The sequence below is a fragment of the Xenopus tropicalis genome, chromosome 8 (assembly GCF_000004195.4).
Source record: "Xenopus tropicalis strain Nigerian chromosome 8, UCB_Xtro_10.0, whole genome shotgun sequence".
NCBI lineage: Eukaryota > Metazoa > Chordata > Amphibia > Anura > Pipidae > Xenopus > Xenopus tropicalis.
In genome coordinates this window covers 11,409,080-11,431,777 of record NC_030684.2, presented here as the reverse complement: position 1 = coordinate 11,431,777, position 22,698 = coordinate 11,409,080, and the positions used below count along the sequence as shown (strand labels likewise).

Sequence of the window (22,698 nt, the reverse complement as noted above, 5' to 3'; positions counted from 1 at the left end):
GAGAGATACCAAAAAACTATGGCACATAGGGATTCCCCTGTACTAAGCACAATTCAGCAGGAACAGCCCCCTAAGTTTGCTCATAGCCTGTACAGAGAGATACCATAAAACTATGGCACATAGGGATTCCCCTGTACTAAGCACAATTCAGCAGGAACAGCCCCCTAAGTTTGCTCATAGCCTGTACAGAGAGATACCATAAAACTATGGCACATAGGGATTCCCCTGTACTAAGCACAATTCAGCAGGAACAGCCCCCTAAGTTTGCTCATAGCCTGTACAGAGAGATACCATAAAACTATGGCACATAGGGATTCCCCTGTACTAAGCACAATTCAGCAGGAACAGCCCCCTAAGTTTGCTCATAGCCTGTACAGAGAGATACCATAAAACTATGGCAGCATAGGGATTCCCCTGTACTAGAGATAAAACAAAAAGAGCCAAACTGGGAAGTCAATCAGCAGTAAATCAAATAAATATTATAGGTATTGCAGACTACGCCCTCTAGTGACCAAAAAGAGAGAAACATTACAATATTTAAAGATTAAGTCCGAAATTTTTTTGTCTCTTTTTGCGGACTTAATCTTTAAATATTGTACAGAGAGATACCATAAAACTATGGCAGAATAGATATCACCCTTTCATATAAAAAGCATTATTGTAAATATCAAGTCAATATACTCTGACGGAACTTGCCAGTCTGGACATTTCCATGCATGGAATCTCTTATCTGGACACCGAATATTTAAAAAGGTCTGAATAATGCCAATTTGAAGTAAATACTTCTATTCTTTTGATTATTTCATTCTGCTCAGTAATAAAGCTTGTATCCAATGGTGACTAAGCTTCATAATGGTGGCAAAACAATCCTATTGGGTACGTTTAACGTTTAATTGTTTTTCAGTAGACTTAAGATATTGTGGTTTAAATTACAGAAAACTCCTTTAGTGCATGATCCAAGCACTTTGTATCCCTGATATGCAGCAAATCCCATGCAATACAATGAGCACAATCGCAGATTCCCCACCTGCAGCTCCTGGCTCTGGTTATAAAACAGATCTCGGTCGTGCTGCAACTGGCGGATCTGGCTGCGCAGCTGTGTGACCACTGCGTCGCGCTCTTCCTGAAGCCGCCGGTGCCGTGTCTGTTCCTGAAAGAGGCTCTGTTTGATAGAGTGCATATCCAACTCCTGCAGCTTTAACTGGTTCTTCTACAAGGCAAAATAATAATAAGAATAGTTAAGAGGAAAGTGAGTAGCACTCCCCACCCCGGAGGCTCTCCCATAATGCCCCAGTGTTCTAAACTCACCATAGCAGCATTCTGTTCCTCCAGAGACGTCACCTTGATCACTTTGCGCAGGAGGCGCCGGTTGCGCTGGGCGTGCTGCTGCCTTTTGAACCTCTCGTACAAAAGCTGGTTGTGAAGCAGAACCAACTGGTTGCGAAGTACGTGGATCTCGTCCGTTGGCGGGGAACCTGCCGTTATCAGAGGGGTGTATAACTTCTTCATATTCTAAAAGCACGGTTTTATATTAACTGCATTGCTCCATTAAACATTTTAGCTTATGTTGTAAGGCCCAGGGAGCCTTTTTTGCTCCTCTCCGTTGTAAGTGGCCACACCGCCAAACCATCACAAATACACTACAGGGCTTGCTCAGTTTACCCTACGTTAGAAATTGGTCCCCATACATGGGCAGACAAGCTGCTGAATTGGACCCAATGAAGGACCCAAATTGGCAAATGAAATCTGCCAGTGTATGGCCACCGGTTTGTGGGAAAACTTACCTCCAAAGTGAGTCCAGTCAGCGGCTTTGCTGGGTAGAGACAACCTGCTGAAAGAATGCCAGTGTTAGACACAGGAATCAGATAATGGAACATTCCTACAAAGGTTTAGATCTCAGCATGAACAAATGGAAAAGTCCTCAGAAGTCCTAAATCTTATTCTTAGCTCTAGCCCATCACCCATGCACACACCAATTTTAGGAATGGGGTATTTGCTCTGCACGCTCTTCAGTTCCCACTGGGCTACCAAATAACCAATCACAGCCCTTACTGGTCACCCCCTAGGAACTTTTTTCATGCTCGCATTGCTTTAAATCTTGCTCACAGGGCACACAGAGGAAGCCATAACAAGCACTTTCCTTACTTGCTCAGCTCTTTGGTGTGGGCATCTGCTCCCAACTGAATGAGCCGGTCCAGCACCTCAGCCGGGGAAACGGAGAAGGCGCCCTCTTCGCCCTCCTCAAGGCTTCCCTTGCCTCTTCTGCACAGCTCCTCGTTCTTCCTGCAGACGAACATGTTGGCGGTTTTGGGCAAGGCCAGCTCAAAGAGATGGTCGTAGGGAGGCAAGCTGAAGCAGGATACGTTTCTTTGAACCTGAGGTGTGAAGATGTCCACAGCGCTGGGCAAAGAGTTGTTAGAAGGTGGCTTCCCTGAGTCGGCGGCATTCTCCGTGCCGTTGGGCGGTTCAATGGGAGTGAACGCCTGTTTGGAGCTATCATGGGGTGCACTGTAGTGGAGCTTGTTGGGGGCAGAATGTTCAGGGATGTGGCCAACGCCATAGGAGGGAAACTTCTTCTGAGAGCTGGGCTGACTGTCACAGCGGAGAGAGAAAGGGGAATCAAAGCCACCTCTTAGCACGGTCGGCTCGGGGTCAGCCGTGGTGATCTGAGACAGCTCCTGGCATATGGCAGCTGCAAGTAGAGAACACAGCAATGCAATTAAAAGGAGAAATCTGCATTTGTAAAAACCGAGTGGGCACAGTCAAACAAATAGAGAAGGAACATTGTGTGCACCCTTACGAAAGTGTCTTTTTTTTTTTTTACTTTTAAACTGTTGTAGAGTGTCCTATTGTGGAACAATTTACAATTGGTCTTCGTTTCTTGTTTTATCATATGAGGTTTTTGAATTATTTAGCCACTGCCCTGTTTGGAACTTTAGCAGCTATATGGTTGCTAGGGCTCAACTTATCCTACTTATCCTTAACAATATACCTGTTCAATACTGTAATCACTGTACTATAGCACCTACTAAACTCTGTAATATCCAGAATTCTAGGTGTCACTATGCAGGAGCCAAGTAGCAGCTTGAAAGCTTTCTGGTTGTTTAGTAAGTCAGCACTTGACGGACAAGTGTTCCTGCTTCTCATTGTAATACACATATATATTCTTCAACAAAGGAGTTGTTAGCAGCTATCTGGTTGCTAGTGTCCATGTTACCTGGCAACCAGAGAGAAAGGCAGGAATATAAAGAGGAGGGCCTACAGTAGTCCTTGAATGTTTGCAAACCATATGAATGTGACCTAAAACATCATCTGATTTTCAAACAAGTCCTAAAAGTAGATGATGAAAACCTAGTGGCACAAATGAAACAAAAATTATATTTATATAAAAGTAGCAATACAATTGTAGCTTTGCACAGCAACAGGCTTTTGGCTGCTGGGGTCAGTAACCCCCATTTGAAAGCTGGAAATAGAAGAGGAAGGCAAATAATTAAAACTACAATAAATAAAAAATGAAGACCAATTGAAAACTTGCTAGGATGAGGCCATTCAATAACATACTGAAGGTGAAGCACCCCGTCAAAAACCTCAGATGTGCGTTTGTTATATACCCGGTCACAGTAAACACAGGTGACTATCAGAAAAGGAATATGTTTATTTTCAAGTGTTGTTCCCCACCATAACCATCACCATGTGGGCGAAACCTTTGACCCCTCGCTCTTCCTCAGGGTTTACCTCTTGTCTCTTGTTCAAAACAAAAACCTACCATGACCGTTTCTCTTCAGTTCTGAAACAGGAAGACAAAAATAAGACCGCACGCGGCAACCACAACACACCCACGGCACACAGTGCCTTTTGTCCTTCTATCTACCATAGTCTGTTGTAAAAATGCCAGAAAGTGTGCCCTATCTGTGCCTATGGGAGAAAATGCCAGTGTAGGCATGGTATGTCACTAGCATAGGTACCAGCTGGAGGAAGTTCTTTTAAAATGTAGTCCCTATAAAGGGGTAGTTCACCTTTAGGTTATCTTTCAGAATGGTGCATTCTTAGCAACGTTTTAATTGGTCATTATTTGTAATCGTATTTGAATTATTATCCAGCGTTCAAATGGGGGGGGGGGGGGGGTCGCACGAAACATCGTCAAATCCGCCACACACCATTCAGGGCTGAATCGGCAGGTAAGGAGGTAGAAACAATAGGATTTCTACCTCCTTCTGCCGATTCAGCTCTGAAGGGAGAATTTTGGTCAGGCGCCTTCTATGGCGCTCGATCAAAATTTTCTAACCTGGCCGATCGACGAGCCGACCGATTTCAGCAGCTTCCTGCGACATCGGTCGGCTCGCTGACATACCATACACGCACCGATTATCGTACGAAACGAGGTTTCGTACGATAATATCGGTGCGTGTATGGCCACCTTTACTCTTTAAATAGGACATATTGTCATCCATAAAACAATGTACCATTGCTCTTCTGAGCACTTTTGCAATTTACAATCATTTTTGTTTATTTAGATGCCATTTTTACATTGCTAATTATCAGTCTGCAAGGTAATTGCCCGTGGCTCCAAACCCCCACATTAATCAGAATGTAACACAATAGGATGAAGGATAACAACATCGGAATTGAACAAATCGTACCTTCCTCCGTGCTATTGTGGTCGGCAGCCAAATCCCCAATGATATCCGGAAGCTCGCTCAGGTACACGGTCTTCTGCGTCTTTGGTGATTCATCTTCATGAAAGAAAATAAAAGGTCAGGTTACACACGGTCTAAAGCTGCCATATCCACCGAACCCTCAAAACCATCTACCATTAGGACGTCTGTTTTAGTGACATCTTACCATGGAACAAGTCAAGTAGATTAGAGCACTAACATGGCCAGAATAAAGCAAACCTTACAAGCAGGGTCCAACTGGGCCTATGGGAAAATAACCCACTGGGCCCCGACCAACTGACCCAAGCTCATCCCAGCTTCTCTTTCTGGGTTGCCCCCTCTCCCCAGGAGGTAATATGGATATGGTGTGGAGGAGGCAGACGTCAGGAGAAGGGCCCCCGAGGTCGCAGCCACGGTGGGCCCCTACACTCCAGTTCGATCCTGCTTCCAAGATAAGCAGGCTCACTTTCTGGCAGCCTCTGCCCAACAGATTTATGATTCAAATGATGACAGGGATGCAGCAGTAATAGGGGCAGAGTGATGTCACAACTCTGACATCACTGCAGTTTTGGATAGCCAATGATGTCAGACAAGCACCTGAAAACATGCTACCCATCAACAAACTTGCTATTCCATCACCCCCCAGTTTATCTGCCCTAGGGCACATGAACTGCCCCCCACAATAAACAGCTTTCTTAACTACCTATAGCTATTATTATCATATTGATGTTGTGCAATGCCATGAACTACACTGATAATTGTGCAGGATTCGTTAAATTATGTACATACATCCCTGTAGGGTTCTCAGAGCTATATGGCATATTGGGAAATTGCCAGCTTACTAGAAGGTAAGTGGGGGCCTCTAGTGGCAAACAGCCTGTACAACAGTGGCAGTGATCATGCTTTTAAACTGCAAATCCCCCCCCAAAATGGCACTATCTAGACAGCCATACACTAAAGACAACAACATCTCACCAGCGCTCTTCTCTCCCTTGCTGAGCAGCTGTCTGTTTACTAAAGACCTCCCTGGATCGAAGGACTCGTTCTACAAGAGACACACAAATCAGCAACATGCACAGAAAGCAAAGACTCAGTAACTGCGGTTAAAAGTCATTTCCCACTTGCCTTCTTATGGGGTGTCAGTGTTAGCGAAGCGCCGGCGGCTGGCGTACATTCCTCAGAGTTGCTGGGGGGAGGCGGGGAGGTTGCTGGTGTTCCCAGAGGTGTTATTTTACCCCCTACAGAATAAAAAAAACATAATACAAAGTGACTGTTCAGCACCAGTACCGGGCACTACAAGCCCACAATAAATTGTAACCCATCACAAACAATGAGTATACAGTTCTGATCGGTTAACTACTCCCTAAATCCCCCCTTATTCTGTTTGCTAACTGGGCTAAGATCCGCTCCGCTTATAACCAGGAATTGCACTATTCCAGAGAAATGAACAAGGATTTCCAGTTCAGCAGTTACCTGGCGTGTAGAGGACTTTGCTATGGGGACGAGAGGATGAATGAGCCGCATCTGCTAGCACATTGGCAGGCGAGTTAGGTGGTGTGGTCATTCCACAAATGGTGGATGGGCTCCAGATGCTGTCCTAATCAAACAAACAAAGGGATTAAAAAAAAGGCACAGAGAAGGAATGTTCTGGGCACACAATAAGCTGTACCCTCATACTGTACTGTCTAAGGGAAACACTATGGCACCTCCCTCCCATATGTATAAATACAAATATACAGAGAAGGAATGTTCTGGGCACACAATAAGCTGTACCCCCATACTGTACTGTCTAAGGGAAACACTATGGCACCTCCCTCCCATATGTATAAATACAAATATACAGAGAAGGAATGTTCTGGGCACACAATAAGCTGTACCCTCATACTGTACTGTCTAAGGGAAACACTATGGCACCCCCTACCCATATGTATAAATACAAATATACAGAGAAGGAATGTTCTGGGCACACAATAAGCTGTACCCTCATACTGTACTGTCTAAGGGAAACACTATGGCACCCCCTACCCATATGTATAAATACAAATATACAGAGAAGGAATGTTCTGGGCACACAATAAGCTGTACCCCCATACTGTACTGTCTAAGGGAAACACTATGGCACCTCCCTCCCATATGTATAAATACAAATATACAGAGAAGGAATGTTCTGGGCACACAATAAGCTGTACCCTCATACTGTACTGTCTAAGGGAAACACTATGGCACCCCCTACCCATATGTATAAATACAAATATACAGAGAAGGAATGTTCTGGGCACACTAAGCTGTACCCCCATACTGTACTGTCTAAGGGAAACACTATGGCACCCCCTACCCATATGTATAAATACAAATATACAGAGAAGGAATGTTCTGGGCACACAATAAGCTGTACCCTCATACTGTACTGTCTAAGGGAAACACTATGGCACCTCCCTCCCATATGTATAAATACAAATATACAGAGAAGGAATGTTCTGGTCACAGAAGCAGCTATACCCACATACTGTACTTAAAGGGATACTGCCACGATTTTTATGGTGTACTTTTTATTTCTAAATTACACTGTTTACTATTAAAAAATTTCATTTTAAACCAACAAATGTATTTGTAGCTGTAATATTGGTGTGTAGGCGCCATCTCAGTGCATTGTGCCTGAGTCTGAGCTTTCAGCCAGCACTACACATTAGAACTGCTTTCAGCTAACCTATTGTTTCTCCTACTCCCATGTAACTGGAGGAGTCCCAAGCCGGACTTGGATTTCTTACTATTGAGTGCTATTCTGATACCTACTGGGAGCTGCTATCTTGCTCCCTTCCCATTGTTCTGCTGATGTTTGGCTGCTGGGAGGGGTGGGGGGTGATATCACTCCAAGCAGTAAAGTGTGAGCACAGATCACATGGCTGTGGCACCCTGGGACATGGATTCATTTAATAAGGAAAAACCCAAGAAACATGCAAATCACACAACACCTATCCTGAATGATTACATGTAAAAAGAGAGGATTACCTGCAGTAGCTCAATGCCACCAGAGTGAATCGACGCACTATGCGCACACATTCGGGGAGTGGAGAAAGGAGTGGAGGCATTGCTTCCTAAACATAGAACAGTATAAAATCATGGAAAATGGAACAAAAATAAAGTGCATTCCCTGCTTCGGTATACAGTAATATATATATATATATTATATAAAATATATTTATTGCATGTAAATAAATGTCCCCCTGGATATTAAGCACACAGACAGTCAGCATTGGTCCTCTCCATCCACAGGCAAATAGTATATTCAGGCCTATTAACTGGACTCATGTTAAAACAAGGCTATGGCTTGGTCCTGCAGAACTATCCATTGTGCAGGGGAATACCTATGTTTGTATGGCAGTATAATACAGTAAAGGGACTATGCTAGAAGATTACCATAATTACAACCGATTTCGGTATAGGGGCTGGATGTGGTGTCATGTTGCCTCTGTCGCAGGCGATTGGAAAGGGGGGAATATCCTTCTTCATAGGAAGCTTCACTGGGGTCCAGAGATATTTTGGCACATTCTACAACGATGTCATGGGTTTCCAGCCTCCTCCACCTGTAGGATTGAAATGTAAAAATCACTTAGGAACCTACTTGTCTCTGTGCACCACTAGGTACATGGAAGCCAACAAACATACAAGTACATTTTATTCTACAGGGGGGTTTGACAGCATTTTCACTTTATCAAGGGCTGCTGTAGAATACTAAATATGTAACAGAATCAAGACAGCAGCTCTCCTGTAATGGGTTCTGAGCCAGAGGGGACAGATGTGCTCTTGCAGCATTGCCTTGGGGTTAGAACCAACAAACAATAGTTAACTTGGAACTCCAGGAGAGATTCATGGTGCTACTGTATGCTGCATCACTTAAAGCAGCCCTCTGAAAGCAGTTAAGCAGAACACATAACACCTTTATCTGCCCTAAATATACTCAAAATGCACTACCGTAATGAACAGTAAATGCAAGCAGTGCTTGGCTACAGACATAAATCAGTGTGATCCTTAGGGGCACTTTCCAAAGTCAGCATTTGAATTGTGGAACTACAGCTTCTGCCACTATAGCTTCCATAACAGCACATGCGTACACCGGGAACCTCAGCAGCATGAAAGAAGAATTTATGCCATGAAGTGTGCATTAAAATGAGATTAATTTAGCCATTTGCACCAGTGCCTGGTACCAAAGTGACAATGGGACACAATATTGAACGCCATAATACCTGCTTGGGTCCAGTTCATGGTCTTTCGAGCCAGTAACCAGCTCCGGGTGAATCCGGACATGCTCCATCATAGGCTGTCAAGGAAAACAAACACTTCTTAATGCTGTGACATATTTTAACAGGGATCCCTACAGGTCTAGACATTCAGCCAACACCCATCTACACCTATAAAACCACCAAGGCCTGCCCCTACGTTGGGCTTTAATTTGGTACTGCCCTGCAAAAGAAAAGGTTTGAAATAAGTCTTGCTTTTACGAATACCTTGACTATTTCCTCAAAGGTCTCCAGGTTTTCCTTCATACTGTAATGGGAGCGCAGGAAGGACACAAAATTGCACGGATACATCCCATAAAGCCGGTGGAAGAGGGCATACACGCTGGCATGAAGATGGACGAGACATATCTTTGCTACGCGACCTGAGGAAGGTGATACCAGCAAGTCCAACCATTTGTCTAACATAAAACAATCTAATACAAAAGATTTCTGAAGACCCCTACAGCACACTGAGGCTGGGCTTATCCGGACCTCAAGTTTCCACATAAACAGCCATAAGTATGCTCCCCCAACAGGTATCCTTCATGGCGTAACCTACTCCCAGCAGTCAGACAGATGTGTCAGTTGGTTGCACCAAAGGAATTACATCGCTGCGATGTCCCACAGTCGCCCAAAGTTTCCTCCAAAGACAACTTTGGGCAACTGCGGGACATCGCAGTGGAGCCTTTGCCATCCCACCAGCAATTTACATTCTACTTGGTGGGATGGCATTGTGGGGAGATTAGTCGCCCGCGACAACGAAGATTTGTCGTGGGGCGACTAATCTCCCCGTGTTCCCCTGCCTTTAAGGTGGCCAAAAATGGGCAGATTTAGGGTGAAGACACACTGCGCTACTAGTAGCAGCTACTTTTTCATGGCTAGTGAACTCCAGAAAATCCCCTGATATAGAAAAAAATGAGAATAGCCTCTAAAACATACGTAGAGACAATTATCAGTAAACAATTGATCAGCATTGTCTGTTTTAGTAGCCACAACAAGCAGTTGCTAGGTGTGTCTTCAGATTAGTTGCCCGCGACTAATCTCCCCATGTGTCACTGCCCTTAGGGTGAAGACACACGGAGCTACTAGTAGCAGCTACTTGTTGTGGCTACTAAAACAGACAATGCTGATCATGTACTGATAATTGTATCTACGTGAGTTTTAGCAGACACAATTCTGAGTGTTGTCTATGGCGTTTAGTAGCCAGAAAAAAAGTAGCTGCTACTAGTAGCTATGTGTGTGTCTTCATCCTTAAAGGAACAGTAACATCAAAAAATGAACGTGTATAAAAGTAACTAAAATATAATGTGCTGCTGCCCTGCACTGGTAAAAGTTGTGTGTTTACTTCAGAAAGTCTACTATAATTTATATAAATAAGCTGCTGTGTAGCCATGGAGGCAGCCATTCAAAGGAGAAAAGGCACAGGCACATAGCAGATAACAGATAAAACACTATTGTATTCTACAGAACTTATCTGTTATCTGCTATGTAACCTGTACCTTTTCTCCTTTTTTCCAGCTTGAATGGCTGCCCCCATGGCTACACAGCAGCTTATTATATAAATTATAGTAGTGTTACTGTAGCAAACACACCAGTTTTACCAGCGCAGGGCAACAGTGCATTCTATTTTTATTACTTTAAAGCTTTTTCATTTTTTGGTGTTACTGTTCCTTTAAGCTGCCGATTAGAGTCCTACAGACCGATCCAGCAGCTTATCAGCCCGTATACAGGCTTCCGTGACCGATACCTGCCCAAAAATTGGCCAGCTGAAACACACACACGCAGCATCACTGTAAAGGGTTCAAGATGTAAATAATGAAACACCTTGCCCTTACCAGGGTTCTTTAAGCACCAGGTTGCCAGGCGTCCAAATATGTCAAAGAACTCGTAGAGATGCTGTTTCCCAGATTGTGGAATCATCGGCAGCACAGTAATTAAAACTAGGACTCCCGTGGTGAGGACGACAACATCATTGTCTACCTGCAACATGGAAGGAGATTCACACGTATACATTATGGCTGTCGGGTCATTTTGAGCCACATTTTGATAGCCGTCCCATCTCTGACATCCAGGTGGGGGTCCCAATAGGTTGGGAAATTGTAGGTCTTCTACATACAGAGCTCATTAATTGGCATACTGCATGTATACAAGCTATGAAAATTACAAGATTTGCTTCAAAACCAACCTTGAGACACTTGAGCAAGGACTGAAGGACGGGTGCCTGGGAGAGTTTGTGCTTCCAAGATGGCTGGCGACGGATCACATGGCCTAATAGTGTTAGCGTTGGTAACCGGCTGGCAGCTTTAACTAGATACTCATTTATCTTATCCAAAAGGTGCTGTTAAAAAGAAAAAAAAACATTTTCAGAGTTGCTTATAATCATGAATACATTTTGTATCAGAGCCTGTAACAAATGCACAAGGTTTAGTAGAAGAGCCTTAAAAGTAAAGATTGAGTACGCAGGCTGACAATCAATCTCGTGGGGCCTTACCCCTATGGTTGAGATTCTGTCCTGCCCTGCTTTATGGCTGAGATTCTAGCTATCTGTATAACAGAGCATTCTGTCACAGTGGCACAGATCCTATCTGATCCCCCCATTGTAAGCAGCAGTCCTGCCCTGCTTTATGGCTGAGATTCTAGCTATCTGTATAACAGAGCATTCTGTCACAGTGGCACAAATCCTATCTGATCCCCCCATTGTAAGCAGCAGTCCTGCCCTGCTTTATGGCTGAGATTCTAGCTATCTGTATAACAGAGCATTCTGTTACAGTGGCACAGATCCTATCTGATCCCCCCCCCCATTGTAAGCAGCAGTCCTGCCCTGCTTTATGGCTGAGATTCTAGCTATCTGTATAACAGAGCATTCTGTCACAGTGGCACAGATCCTATCTGATCCCCCCATTGTAAGCAGCAGTCCTGCCCTGCTTTATGGCTGAGATTCTAGCTATCTGTATAACAGAGCATTCTGTCACAGTGGCACAGATCCTATCTGATCCCCCCATTGTAAGCAGCAGTCCTGCCCTGCTTTATGGCTGAGATTCTAGCTATCTGTATAACAGAGCATTCTGTCACAGTGGCACAGATCCTATCTGATCCCCCCCCCCATTGTAAGCAGCAGTCCTGCCCTGCTTTATGGCTGAGATTCTAGCTATCTGTATAACAGAGCATTCTGTCACAGTGGCACAGATCCTATCTGATCCCCCCCATTGTAAGCAGCAGTCCTGCCCTGCTTTATGGCTGAGATTCTAGCTATCTGTATAACAGAGCATTCTGTCACAGTGGCACAAATCCTATCGGATAGTATTAGTTTAGCAGAACAGCTCTATAGTTTGGAATTTCAGCAGCTGTCTGGTTGCTAGGGTCCAAATTACCTTAGCGACCATGGAGCAGTTTGAATGAGAGGATGGTAAATGAATGGGAGAGGGGCCTGAATAGAAAAACAAGTTATAAAAAGTAAAAAAAAAAATAGAAGAAAAAGGCAAGTAGATCAAAACTATAAGAAATACATAATGAAGACCAAGTGAAAAGTTGCATAGAATATGCAGCTCTATAAAATACAAATTAAAAAGTGAACCGCCCCTTTAAATCACAGTTTGTAGGCAACAGCTAAAAACCCAAAAGGTTAAACACTAAGAAGCTAATTCGGCCGTGACCCACATGCCAGGGGAGGCAATTACAGGGCGTGAGAATTGACATAAATCTGAGCTAGAAAGCAAACAGAAACCGGTATTTGGAGAGAGGAATTTCGTAAACAGAAGAGTTCTTGCCTTACCGAGGCAGGCTACATTAATCATGGAAAATTAATTGCCTTCGTCAACGTACCTTAGTTTGCACTATGGGGCCTACCCTGTAACTATTATGCAAGCTACAAACATTAAGCCCAGCTAGATCAGGAACCCCTAGAACCTATGGGTAATAGGTCCCTATGCGACTTAAGTTGGGACCCCTTGATCTCCCTTTAGAGAGCATGGATATTAAAATGAGCTTATGGTTCTGGCCATTTAGCAAGTTAATAGTCTGCAGAGGGGCCACGGGTTGCTATGGACCTATGGCAACAAGCAATTAGTAATCAGCTCGCAACTTATACTAAAGGTGACACATATGAGCTGCCAAATAGGCACACAGAATGCAGTATGTGACCAAAACCTGCCATGATATTCCGTCCCCAAGAACTAATAACAAATATTCAAAAGTTCCAACAATGGACAATCCCACATAATTCCATTAGATATATATCAAGACTAAATTCTACAGCTGTCTCCCCTATGAAGTAATTGGCCCTAAACTTAGCCAATCATCGGGCAAGAAATTCCACAACATACATTAGTTTATACCAAATAATACAGGCGTTTCCTCTTTGGTCACATGCTGTAACAGCAGCCAATCCTGTGCGATCAAACTCAGCCAAGACAAGCTTATGTTTGTACGTATATTAATCATTATATTAAGGTGCCCATACACCTTAAGATCCGCTCGCTTGGCGATGTCACCAAGCGAGCAGATCTTCTCCCGATATCCCCCACCTACGGGTGGGCGATATCGGGAGAAACCAGGCTAATTCGATCGTTTGGCCCTGTGGCCATTATAACGACGGGTATAGGCTAAGTCGGTATGGGGACCGCATCAACGAGCCGATGCGGTCCCCGATCAGACTAGATTTTCTAACCTGCCCGATCGAGATCTGCCCGATTTCAGGCCAGATATGGGTCGAGCAGGCCCGTTGGTAGTGCCCATACACGGGCCGATTAGCTGCCGAATCTGTCTAAGGGACCGATATCGGCAGCTAGAATCGGCCCGTGTATGGGGACCTTTATATATACAGGGGATGGGGCTACCTTGTCGTGAGGTTCCTGGACCATTGAAAGGATTAGCATTGCTTGCTCGGAGCCGGTTTCCACATAATGATCCACCAGGTTGTTGACCAGAATGGGGGAGCGATCTGTGGATAAGAGAAGCATGAGAAGGTTATATGGAGCGGCCAGTCTAAAAGGGGAATGGGCATCACTTATTGAATAAAATGTTTTGCTTCTGGCAAGTGGGTACATGTGGGTGGGACATGGGGCAGTTAAAGAGGATATATTTATAAATACTTTTACCATTCAGAGATATGTCAAGGGACATAGAGCAAAAAGTACCTGCACTTAGATGGTCTCGGATAAGCGTATGGATCTGATCCAGTTGTTGCAGGTCTGAAGATTCCAGCAGATACAGATGATCCCACACAGTGGTTTGCTGGGCCATGCTGCCGTACCCCGGGTGTGCTGGCGACTGGAGATAGGAGGCTCAAGGTCACAGCAGGATCGTCATCTGTGCCTCCTCCAACCTGGGCAAACGCCATAAGGACATGCTCTAACAGAAGCCACTGACACATATCCTGACACCCACTGTAAAGGTGGCCATATACAGGCACATTAATCACAGATCCTATCTGACCCCCCTATTGTAAGCAGCAGTCCTGCCCTGCTTTATGGCTGAGATTCTAGCTATCTGTATAACAGAGCATTCTGTCACAGTGGCACAGATCCTATCTGATCCCCATTGTAAGCAGCAGTCCTGCCCTGCTTTATGGCTGAGATTCTAGCTATCTGTATAACAGAGCATTCTGTCACAGTGGCACAGATCCTATCTGATCCCCATTGTAAGCAGCAGTCCTGTCCTGCTTTATGGCTGAGATTCTAGCTATCTGTATAACAGAGCATTCTGTCACAGTGGCACAGATCCTATCTGATCCCCCCCATTGTAAGCAGCAGTCCTGCCCTGCTTTATGGCTGAGATTCTAGCTATCTGTATAACAGAGCATTCTGTCACAGTGGCACAGATCCTATCTGATCCCCCCATTGTAAGCAGCAGTCCTGCCCTGCTTTATGGCTGAGATTCTAGCTATCTGTATAACAGAACATTCTGTCACAGTGGCACAGATCCTATCTGATCCCCCCATTGTAAGCAGCAGTCCTGCCCTGCTTTATGGCTGAGATTCTAGCTATCTGTATAACAGAGCATTCTGTCACAGTGGCACAGATCCTATCTGATCCCCCCATTGTAAGCAGCAGTCCTGCCCTGCTTTATGGCTGAGATTCTGGCTATCTGTATAACAGAGCATTCTGTCACAGTGGCACAGATCCTATCTGATCCCCCCATTGTAAGCAGCAGTCCTGCCCTGCTTTATGGCTGAGATTCTAGCTATCTGTATAACAGAGCATTCTGTCACAGTGGCACAGATCCTATCTGATCCCCCCATTGTAAGCAGCAGTCCTGCCCTGCTTTATGGCTGAGATTCTAGCTATCTGTATAACAGAGCATTCTGTCACAGTGGCACAGATCCTATCTGATCCCCCCATTGGAAGCAGCAGTCCTGCCCTGCTTTACGGCTGAAAAATGTGTGCATACTTTGCACTGGCTACTCGAGCTCACACGGTGTGGCTAATAAAGTGTGGTTAGATTAATCAACTGCAGGAAGTAACGAGGCTGCAGCATTGCGCACCTAAAATCTACAGAGATATATATATCCAAATCTTGTGAACAACATTAATGGAATTTGTCATTAATGGTCATGTGATTTTACTGCACTTGTTGCAATTGAGATTTATTTACTGCATACAAAACAGAACTGAACCATTTACTACTATACAGTCATAACAGCAGATCTGCAGATCTTTAATCGTGGGTCACTACCAACCATGCTTTCATCAGAGTGTTTATAAATACAGTTTATAATCCCTTTAAATAGACTGAAATATTAGAACACTGCTTACTATGCGCACAGATCATTCCTTCACTCAATGTTTCCATTTATACACACAGACCCATTTCATGTATTGGTGGTCTCAAGAATGGGTATGGCACCTCCCTCCCATATGTATAAATACAAATATACAGAGAAGGAATGTTCTGGGCACACAATAAGCTGTACCCCCATACTGTACTGTCTAAGGGAAACACTATGGCACCTCCCTCCCATATGTATAAATACAAATATACAGAGAAGGAATGTTCTGGGCACACAATAAGCTGTACCCCCATACTGTACTGTCTAAAGGAAACACTATGGCACCTCCCTCCCATATGTATAAATACAAATATACAGAGAAGGAATGTTCTGGGTACACAATAAGCTGTACCCCCATACTGTACTGTCTAAGGGAAACACTATGGCACCTCCCTCCCATATGTATAAATACAAATATACAGAGAAGGAATGTTCTGGGCACACAATAAGCTGTACCCCCATACTGTACTGTCTAAGGGAAACACTATGGCACCTCCCTCCCATATGTATAAATACAAATATACAGAGAAGGAATGTTCTGGGCACACAATAAGCTGTACCCCCATACTGTACTGTCTAAGGGAAACACTATGGCACCTCCCTCCCATATGTATAAATACAAATATACAGAGAAGGAATGTTCTGGGCACACAATAAGCTGTATCCCTATACTGTACTGTCTAAGGGAAACACTATGGCACCTCCTTCCCATATGTATAAATACAAATATACAGAGAAGGAATGTTCTGGGCACACAATAAGCTGTACCCCCACACTGTACTTTTTTCATTGGGGTCCCACCCTACATAGTTGGCAAGGCCCAGTGCCCAGGTGAGAGGAGCAATAGTAACCTTGCCCCCCTGCTAAGTAGTATGAAGCCCCCGACTTTTGGTGAATGAGCCCTAAAGGCTGCAAACGCATAACAAGCTTCTCCATAAGGCTATGAGGCACCCCACAAGCAGCCGGCAATTCCTACCCAGTGTTCAATGTACTTATTCATATAATACAGCATTATATTTGCAGTGTCAGCCTTTCTCCATAGATAAAATGCAACTAAAAGATTAAAACCTCACGTTACACAGTATAGCACAGTACATTGAAAGAGATATACGCAGCAGGATATATGAACCTGCAACGAGATGCCAGTGTAACACTAATTAGCACTCCTGCCCATGAATTAAATGAGTGCAACCAAGCCAGGGACAGTCCTGGCCCCATTACTGCTCATTTATAAAATGCCTACATCTTTTGTTTTTTTTAAATAAATGCATAATTACTAATAAAAAATGTTCTCAAAGAATCAATATATTTAGAACCATTGCCTGTGTGTTCAGCTGCTCCTGCCCTACAGATGTAAGGCTACTGTAAGCAGACTCTTTCAGACCCTTCCATGGCACCCATTGAGTGATGTCATCATAACACCCCCCCCCCCCCCCCGGGGGCAGCTAGAAGGTGGAGAACCCTTTAAGAAAGTTTCCTTAATAATGCTTTGTCCCTTGAACGCGCAATGTCAGAGGTAGTTTCCTCTTTAAAGGGGCGGTTAACCTTTAATTTAACCTTTAGTATGTTATAGAATGAAGAATTCAAAGCAACTTTTCAATTGGTCTTCGTTATATATTTCTTATAGTTTCTGAATTATTTGCCTTCTTCTCCAAACTCTTAGCAGCTTTCAAAGGTGGGGGGTCACTGACCCCGGCAGCCAAAAGCTATTGCTCTGTGAGGCTCCAGTTTTATGGTTACTTTGTATAACTTTTTCTTCTATTCAGTCCCTCTCCTATTCATACACCAGTCTCTCCTTCATGACGCTCCCTGGTTGCTAAGGTAATTTGGACCCTAGCAACCAGGTAGCTGTTCTAACTCCAAACCGGAGAGTTGCTGAACAATTATTGATATTATTTGAAACTACGAATAATAACAAATGAAGACAAATTCCAAATTTTCTCAGGAATATTACACTATACATCGTACTCGGTTAACTCAAAGGCTGGTTTAGCTGTCAACGAAAACATTATCACTACTGGACTAGTAAAGAATCCAGCCATAAAATCGAATGATTGTCTCGCTGCCAGTGGAACACGAGCTACGAGCTCCTCGCTTTCTCATGTGACGGGCACCACACGCTGGCGCTGATACTGATGGAAGGAGCCAGCTGGGGAGAGAGAAAGGCTGCACTTTCCAGGACGCTGGATTCTGGCACCTTGTGGCTCTGCTCTCTGTAGAACACTGGCACCTAGAGAGTTGTAATGCTTTCTATATATCACTCATGGATTATAAGGGATAATGTACCCCCTACTGTAAATGATAAGGATATTAGCAGTCACTGAGGGGCTCTGTGCCCATATAAAGGCACAAGGCTGCAGGCTGAGTTATACAGGGAACTCTGAGTATCACTCATGTATTATAAGGGATAATGTACCCCCTACTGTAAATGATAAGGATATTAGCAGTCACTGAGGGGTTCTGTGCCCATATAAAGGCACAAGGCTGCAGGCTGAGTTATACAGGGAACTCTGAGTATCACTCATGTATTATAAGGGATAATGTACCCCCTACTGTAAATGATAAGGATATTAGCAGTCACTGAGGGGTTCTGTGCCCATATAAAGGCACAAGGCTGCAGGCTGAGTTATACAGGGAACTCTGAGTATCACTCATGTATTATAAGGGATAATGTACCCCCTACTGTAAATGAAAAGGATATTAGAAGAACTGGTCGTTACTAAGGCAGGGTTCTTTGAATATATACGTTACAATAGGGGTAACCTGACAGGTTTACACAGGTTAGGGCAAGTCAAGTAACATATTACATGGCATTACAAAGCACCATCTAATTCACAGGACTCTTCCAGTGTTTCTGTGCAGGTATTACATCATACAGGTATGGGACCTGTTATCCAGAATGCTCGGGACACGGATGAAGGATCTTTCCGTAATTTGAATCGCCATATCTTAAGTCTACTAAAAAATCATTTAAACATTAAACCCAATAGGATTGTTCTGCCCCCAAAAGGGGGTAATTATATCTTAGTTGGGATCAGGTACTGTTTTATTATTACAGAGAAAAGGGAATCATTTAACCATGAAATAAACCCAATAGGGCTGTTCTGCCCCCAATAAGGGGTAATTATATCTTAGTTGGGATCAAGTACAGGTACTGTTTTATTATTACAGAGAAAAGGGAATCATTTAACCATTAAATAAACCCAATAGGGCTGTTCTGCCCCAATAAGGGGTAATTATATCTTAGTTGGGATCAAGTACAGGTACTGTTTTATTATTACAGAGAAAAGGGAATCATTTAACCATTAAATAAACCCAATAGGGCTGTTCTGCCCCCAATAAGGGGTAATTATATCTTAGTTGGGATCAAATGCAGGTACTGTTTTATTATTACAGACAAGAAAAAAAAACATTTTAAAAATTAGAATTATTTTCTTATAATGGAGTCTATGGGAAATGGCCTTTCTGTAATTCGGAACTTTCTCGATAACAGGTTTCCAGATAATGGATCCCATACTTGTACAGTGACCAAGTGGGCAGAATTAGACCGTATGAAACTAGATACAATTATTCTGAATTGTAGCAGCTCAGAATATTTAAGCTTTTGGGGGGGGAAAAAAGGGCAGGGAATCTAAATACACAAGAGATGCAAGTTTCAAAACACTAATGTATGGAGAAGAGGTTACCAACAATGTAATGCGTCTCAGATCCCCTGCGTCCTTCTCCCTGCGCGCTGGTGGGCGAGAAAACCCAGCTGGGCCCCAACGCAGTCTGTGCTTGTAAAAATGCTGCCCCGTGCTTTTAATATACAAGTCTGCTGGAGCCAAACATGGGTCACCCAGAGGCTAATTCATTTTAAATGTGTCTATGATAGGGAACAAAGTCTTAAAGAAATACTATAACCCCAAATAGGCCTAAAGCAGGGCTGGACTGCTGCTTACAATGGGGGGGGGGTCAGATAGGATCTGTGCCACTGTGACAGAATGCTCTGTTATACAGATAGCTAGAATCTCAGCCATAAAGCAGGGCAGGACTGCTGCTTACAATGGGGGGATCAGATAGGATCTGTGCCACTGTGACAGAATGCTCTGTTATACAGATAGCTAGAATCTCAGCCATAAAGCAGGGCAGGACTGCTGCTTACAATGGGGGGATCAGATAGGATCTGTGCCACTGTGACAGAATGCTCTGTTATACAGATAGCTAGAATCGCAGCCATAAAGCAGGGCAGGACTGCTGCTTCTAGTGCAACTGTTAGTTGAGGGCCACATGCAACAGTGGCAAACAGTTCTTGACAGAATTACAACAGGCTACACAGAGCTAGTAATGTGCTGGGAATTAGGTGAGCAGAGAAGTCTGCGGTTAGCCTCCAATGTTTGTTTGCTTCTGAGAATACTGTACATTAGTGGTGGAGGGGAAGTCAGAATGGGTCTCTTGCTGACTGATAGTGGCCATCAGACTTTGCTGGAGGTCAAATTTGAGACTGCTCCCTAACTGGCCTTCAGGCTGGGCCCCCTTAGCCCATAACAAGGTTACAGATATATAGAAACATTGGGGTAACAGTCACCCTGCTATAGTTCCAGGGGTACCCAGGGCACAAATAAGCACTCACCCCAAATCCCCCCTAACTGGCCTTCAGGCTGGGCCCCCTTAGCCCATAACAAGGTTACAGATATATAGAAACATTGGGGTAACAGTCACCCCGCTATAGTTCCAGGGGTACCCAGGGCACAAATAAGCACTCACCCCAAATCCCCCCCTAACTGGCCTTCAGGCTGGGCCCCCTTAGCCCATAACAAGGTTACAGATATATAGAAACATTGGGGTAACAGTCACCCTGCTATAGTTCCAGGGGTACCCAGGGCACAAATAAGCACTCACCCCAAATCCCCCCCTAACTGGCCTTCAGGCTGGGCCCCCTTAGCCCATAACAAGGTTACAGATATATAGAAACATTGGGGTAACAGTCACCCTGTTATAGTTCCAGGGGTACCCAGGGCACAAATAAGCACTCACCCCAAATCCCCCCCTAACTGGCCTTCAGGCTGGGCCCCCTTAGCCCATAACAAGGTTACAGATATATAGAAACATTGGGGTAACAGTCACCCTGCTATAGTTCCAGGGGTACCCAGGGCACAAATAAGCACTCACCCCAAATCCCCCCCTAACTGGCCTTCAGGCTGGGCCCCCTTAGCCCATAACAAGGTTACAGATATATAGAAACATTGGGGTAACAGTCACCCTGCTATAGTTCCAGGGGTACCCAGGGTACAAATAAGCACTCACCCCAAATCCCCCCCTAACTGGCCTTCAGGCTGGGCACCCTTAGCCCATAACAAGGTTACAGATATATAGAAACATTGGGGTAACAGTCACCCTGCTATAGTTCCAGGGGTACCCAGGGTACAAATAAGCACTCACCCCAAATCCCCCCCCTAACTGGCCTTCAGGCTGGGCCCCCTTAGCCCATAACAAGGTTACAGATATATAGAAACATTGGGGTAACAGTCACCCTGCTATAGTTCCAGGGGTACCCAGGGAACAAATAAGCACTCACCCCAAATCCCCCCCTAACTGGCCTTCAGGCTGGGCCCCCTCAGCCCATAACAAGGTTACAGATATATAGAAACATTGGGGTAACAGTCACCCTGCTATAGTTCCAGGGGTACCCAGGGTACAAATAAGCACTCACCCCAAATCCCCCCCTAACTGGCCTTCAGGCTGGGCCCCTTAGCCCATAACAAGGTTACAGATATATAGAAACATTGGGGTAACAGTCACCCTGCTATAGTTCCAGGGGTACCCAGGGAACAAATAAGCACTCACCCCAAATCCCCCCCCTAACTGGCCTTCAGGCTGGGCCCCCTTAGCCCATAACAAGGTTACAGATATATAGAAACATTGGGGTAACAGTCACCCTGCTATAGTTCCAGGGGTACCCAGGGCACAAATAAGCACTCACCCCAAATCCCCCCCTAACTGGCCTTCAGGCTGGGCCCCCTTAGCCCATAACAAGGTTACAGATATATAGAAACATTGGGGTAACAGTCACCCTGCTATAGTTCCAGGGGTACCTAGCATAAGCATTTTACTATATATTATAATATCACAAGAAACAGTGCCAGTATTTAACAATTGTGTATTCAGAGTGCAAGTACATGAAGCCTACGGGCTATGCTGTGCATAAGGAATAGCTACACAGAGATGCATGTACATAAAGCGCAGATCTGTCTGAGTCAGTGCAAACAAGAGAAGGACAGACAGTAAATTGCATTATCTGACAGACTGCTCAGCGCTGCATCAAATTGCTATCTGCTAACTATAGGTTTCCTGGAACTCCACAAGGATCAAAATAGTGCTGAAAACAAGGGTCCCCTCTCCAATGGCCACTAAAGGAATATTCCCTAAGCAGGTAAACAACTCTTTAACAAATCTTTGTACAAGGGAAGACATTGATGGTAAAACTGACCCACCAGTCATTTTTATATTGGGATGTTGGGCAATAGCTTTAAGGGAGTTTTGGGGATATGAGTGCCTCCCTGACTTACATTGTAATTGCCTGATAACCCATCCGCAAGTACTTCTCAGGTAATAGAAGCTTGGGAGCACAGACCTTTAGAAAACAGACAGGGGGCTGTTCCTGCTGAATTTTGCTTAGTACAGGGGAATCCCTATGTGCCATAGTTTTATGGTATCTCTCTGTACAGGCTATGAGCAAACCTAGGGGGCTGTTCCTGCTGAATTGTGCTTAGTACAGGGGAATCCCTATGCTGCCATAGTTTTATGGTATCTCTCTGTACAGGCTATGAGCAAACTTAGGGGGCTGTTCCTGCTGAATTGTGCTTAGTACAGGGGAATCCCTATGTGCCATAGTTTTATGGTATCTCTCTGTACAGGCTATGAGCAAACTTAGGGGGCTGTTCCTGCTGAATTGTGCTTAGTACAGGGGAATCCCTATGCTACCACAGTTTTATGGTATCTCTCTATACAGGCTAGGAGG

General features: G+C 44.4%; 1 protein-coding gene across 6 annotated transcripts in view; it reads right to left on the bottom strand.

Moving 5' to 3' along the window:
• Positions 1-22,698, bottom strand: part of tsc1 (TSC complex subunit 1) — a 31,403-nt gene that overhangs the window by 5,579 nt on the left and 3,126 nt on the right. For 3 of the 6 annotated variants that reach the window (XM_031890978.1, XM_031890979.1, XM_031890980.1), the window contains exons 2-18: positions 14,068-14,255; positions 13,768-13,871; positions 11,118-11,270; positions 10,768-10,912; positions 9,161-9,315; positions 8,900-8,973; positions 8,073-8,239; positions 7,665-7,750; positions 6,129-6,252; positions 5,781-5,893; positions 5,631-5,700; positions 4,641-4,733; positions 3,767-3,787; positions 2,146-2,692; positions 1,785-1,831; positions 1,309-1,475; positions 1,028-1,210 (exon numbers count right to left, since the gene is read on the bottom strand). In XM_031890978.1, the coding sequence (XP_031746838.1) occupies positions 1,028-1,210; positions 1,309-1,475; positions 1,785-1,831; positions 2,146-2,692; positions 3,767-3,787; positions 4,641-4,733; positions 5,631-5,700; positions 5,781-5,893; positions 6,129-6,252; positions 7,665-7,750; positions 8,073-8,239; positions 8,900-8,973; positions 9,161-9,315; positions 10,768-10,912; positions 11,118-11,270; positions 13,768-13,871; positions 14,068-14,173 (2,355 nt within the window). In that variant the 5' untranslated portion in view covers positions 14,174-14,255. The remainder of the gene's footprint in view (positions 1-1,027; positions 1,211-1,308; positions 1,476-1,784; positions 1,832-2,145; positions 2,693-3,766; positions 3,788-4,640; positions 4,734-5,630; positions 5,701-5,780; positions 5,894-6,128; positions 6,253-7,664; positions 7,751-8,072; positions 8,240-8,899; positions 8,974-9,160; positions 9,316-10,767; positions 10,913-11,117; positions 11,271-13,767; positions 13,872-14,067; positions 14,256-22,698) is intronic. The other 3 variants (XM_031890981.1, XM_031890982.1, XM_031890983.1) reach the window with 3 other exon arrangements.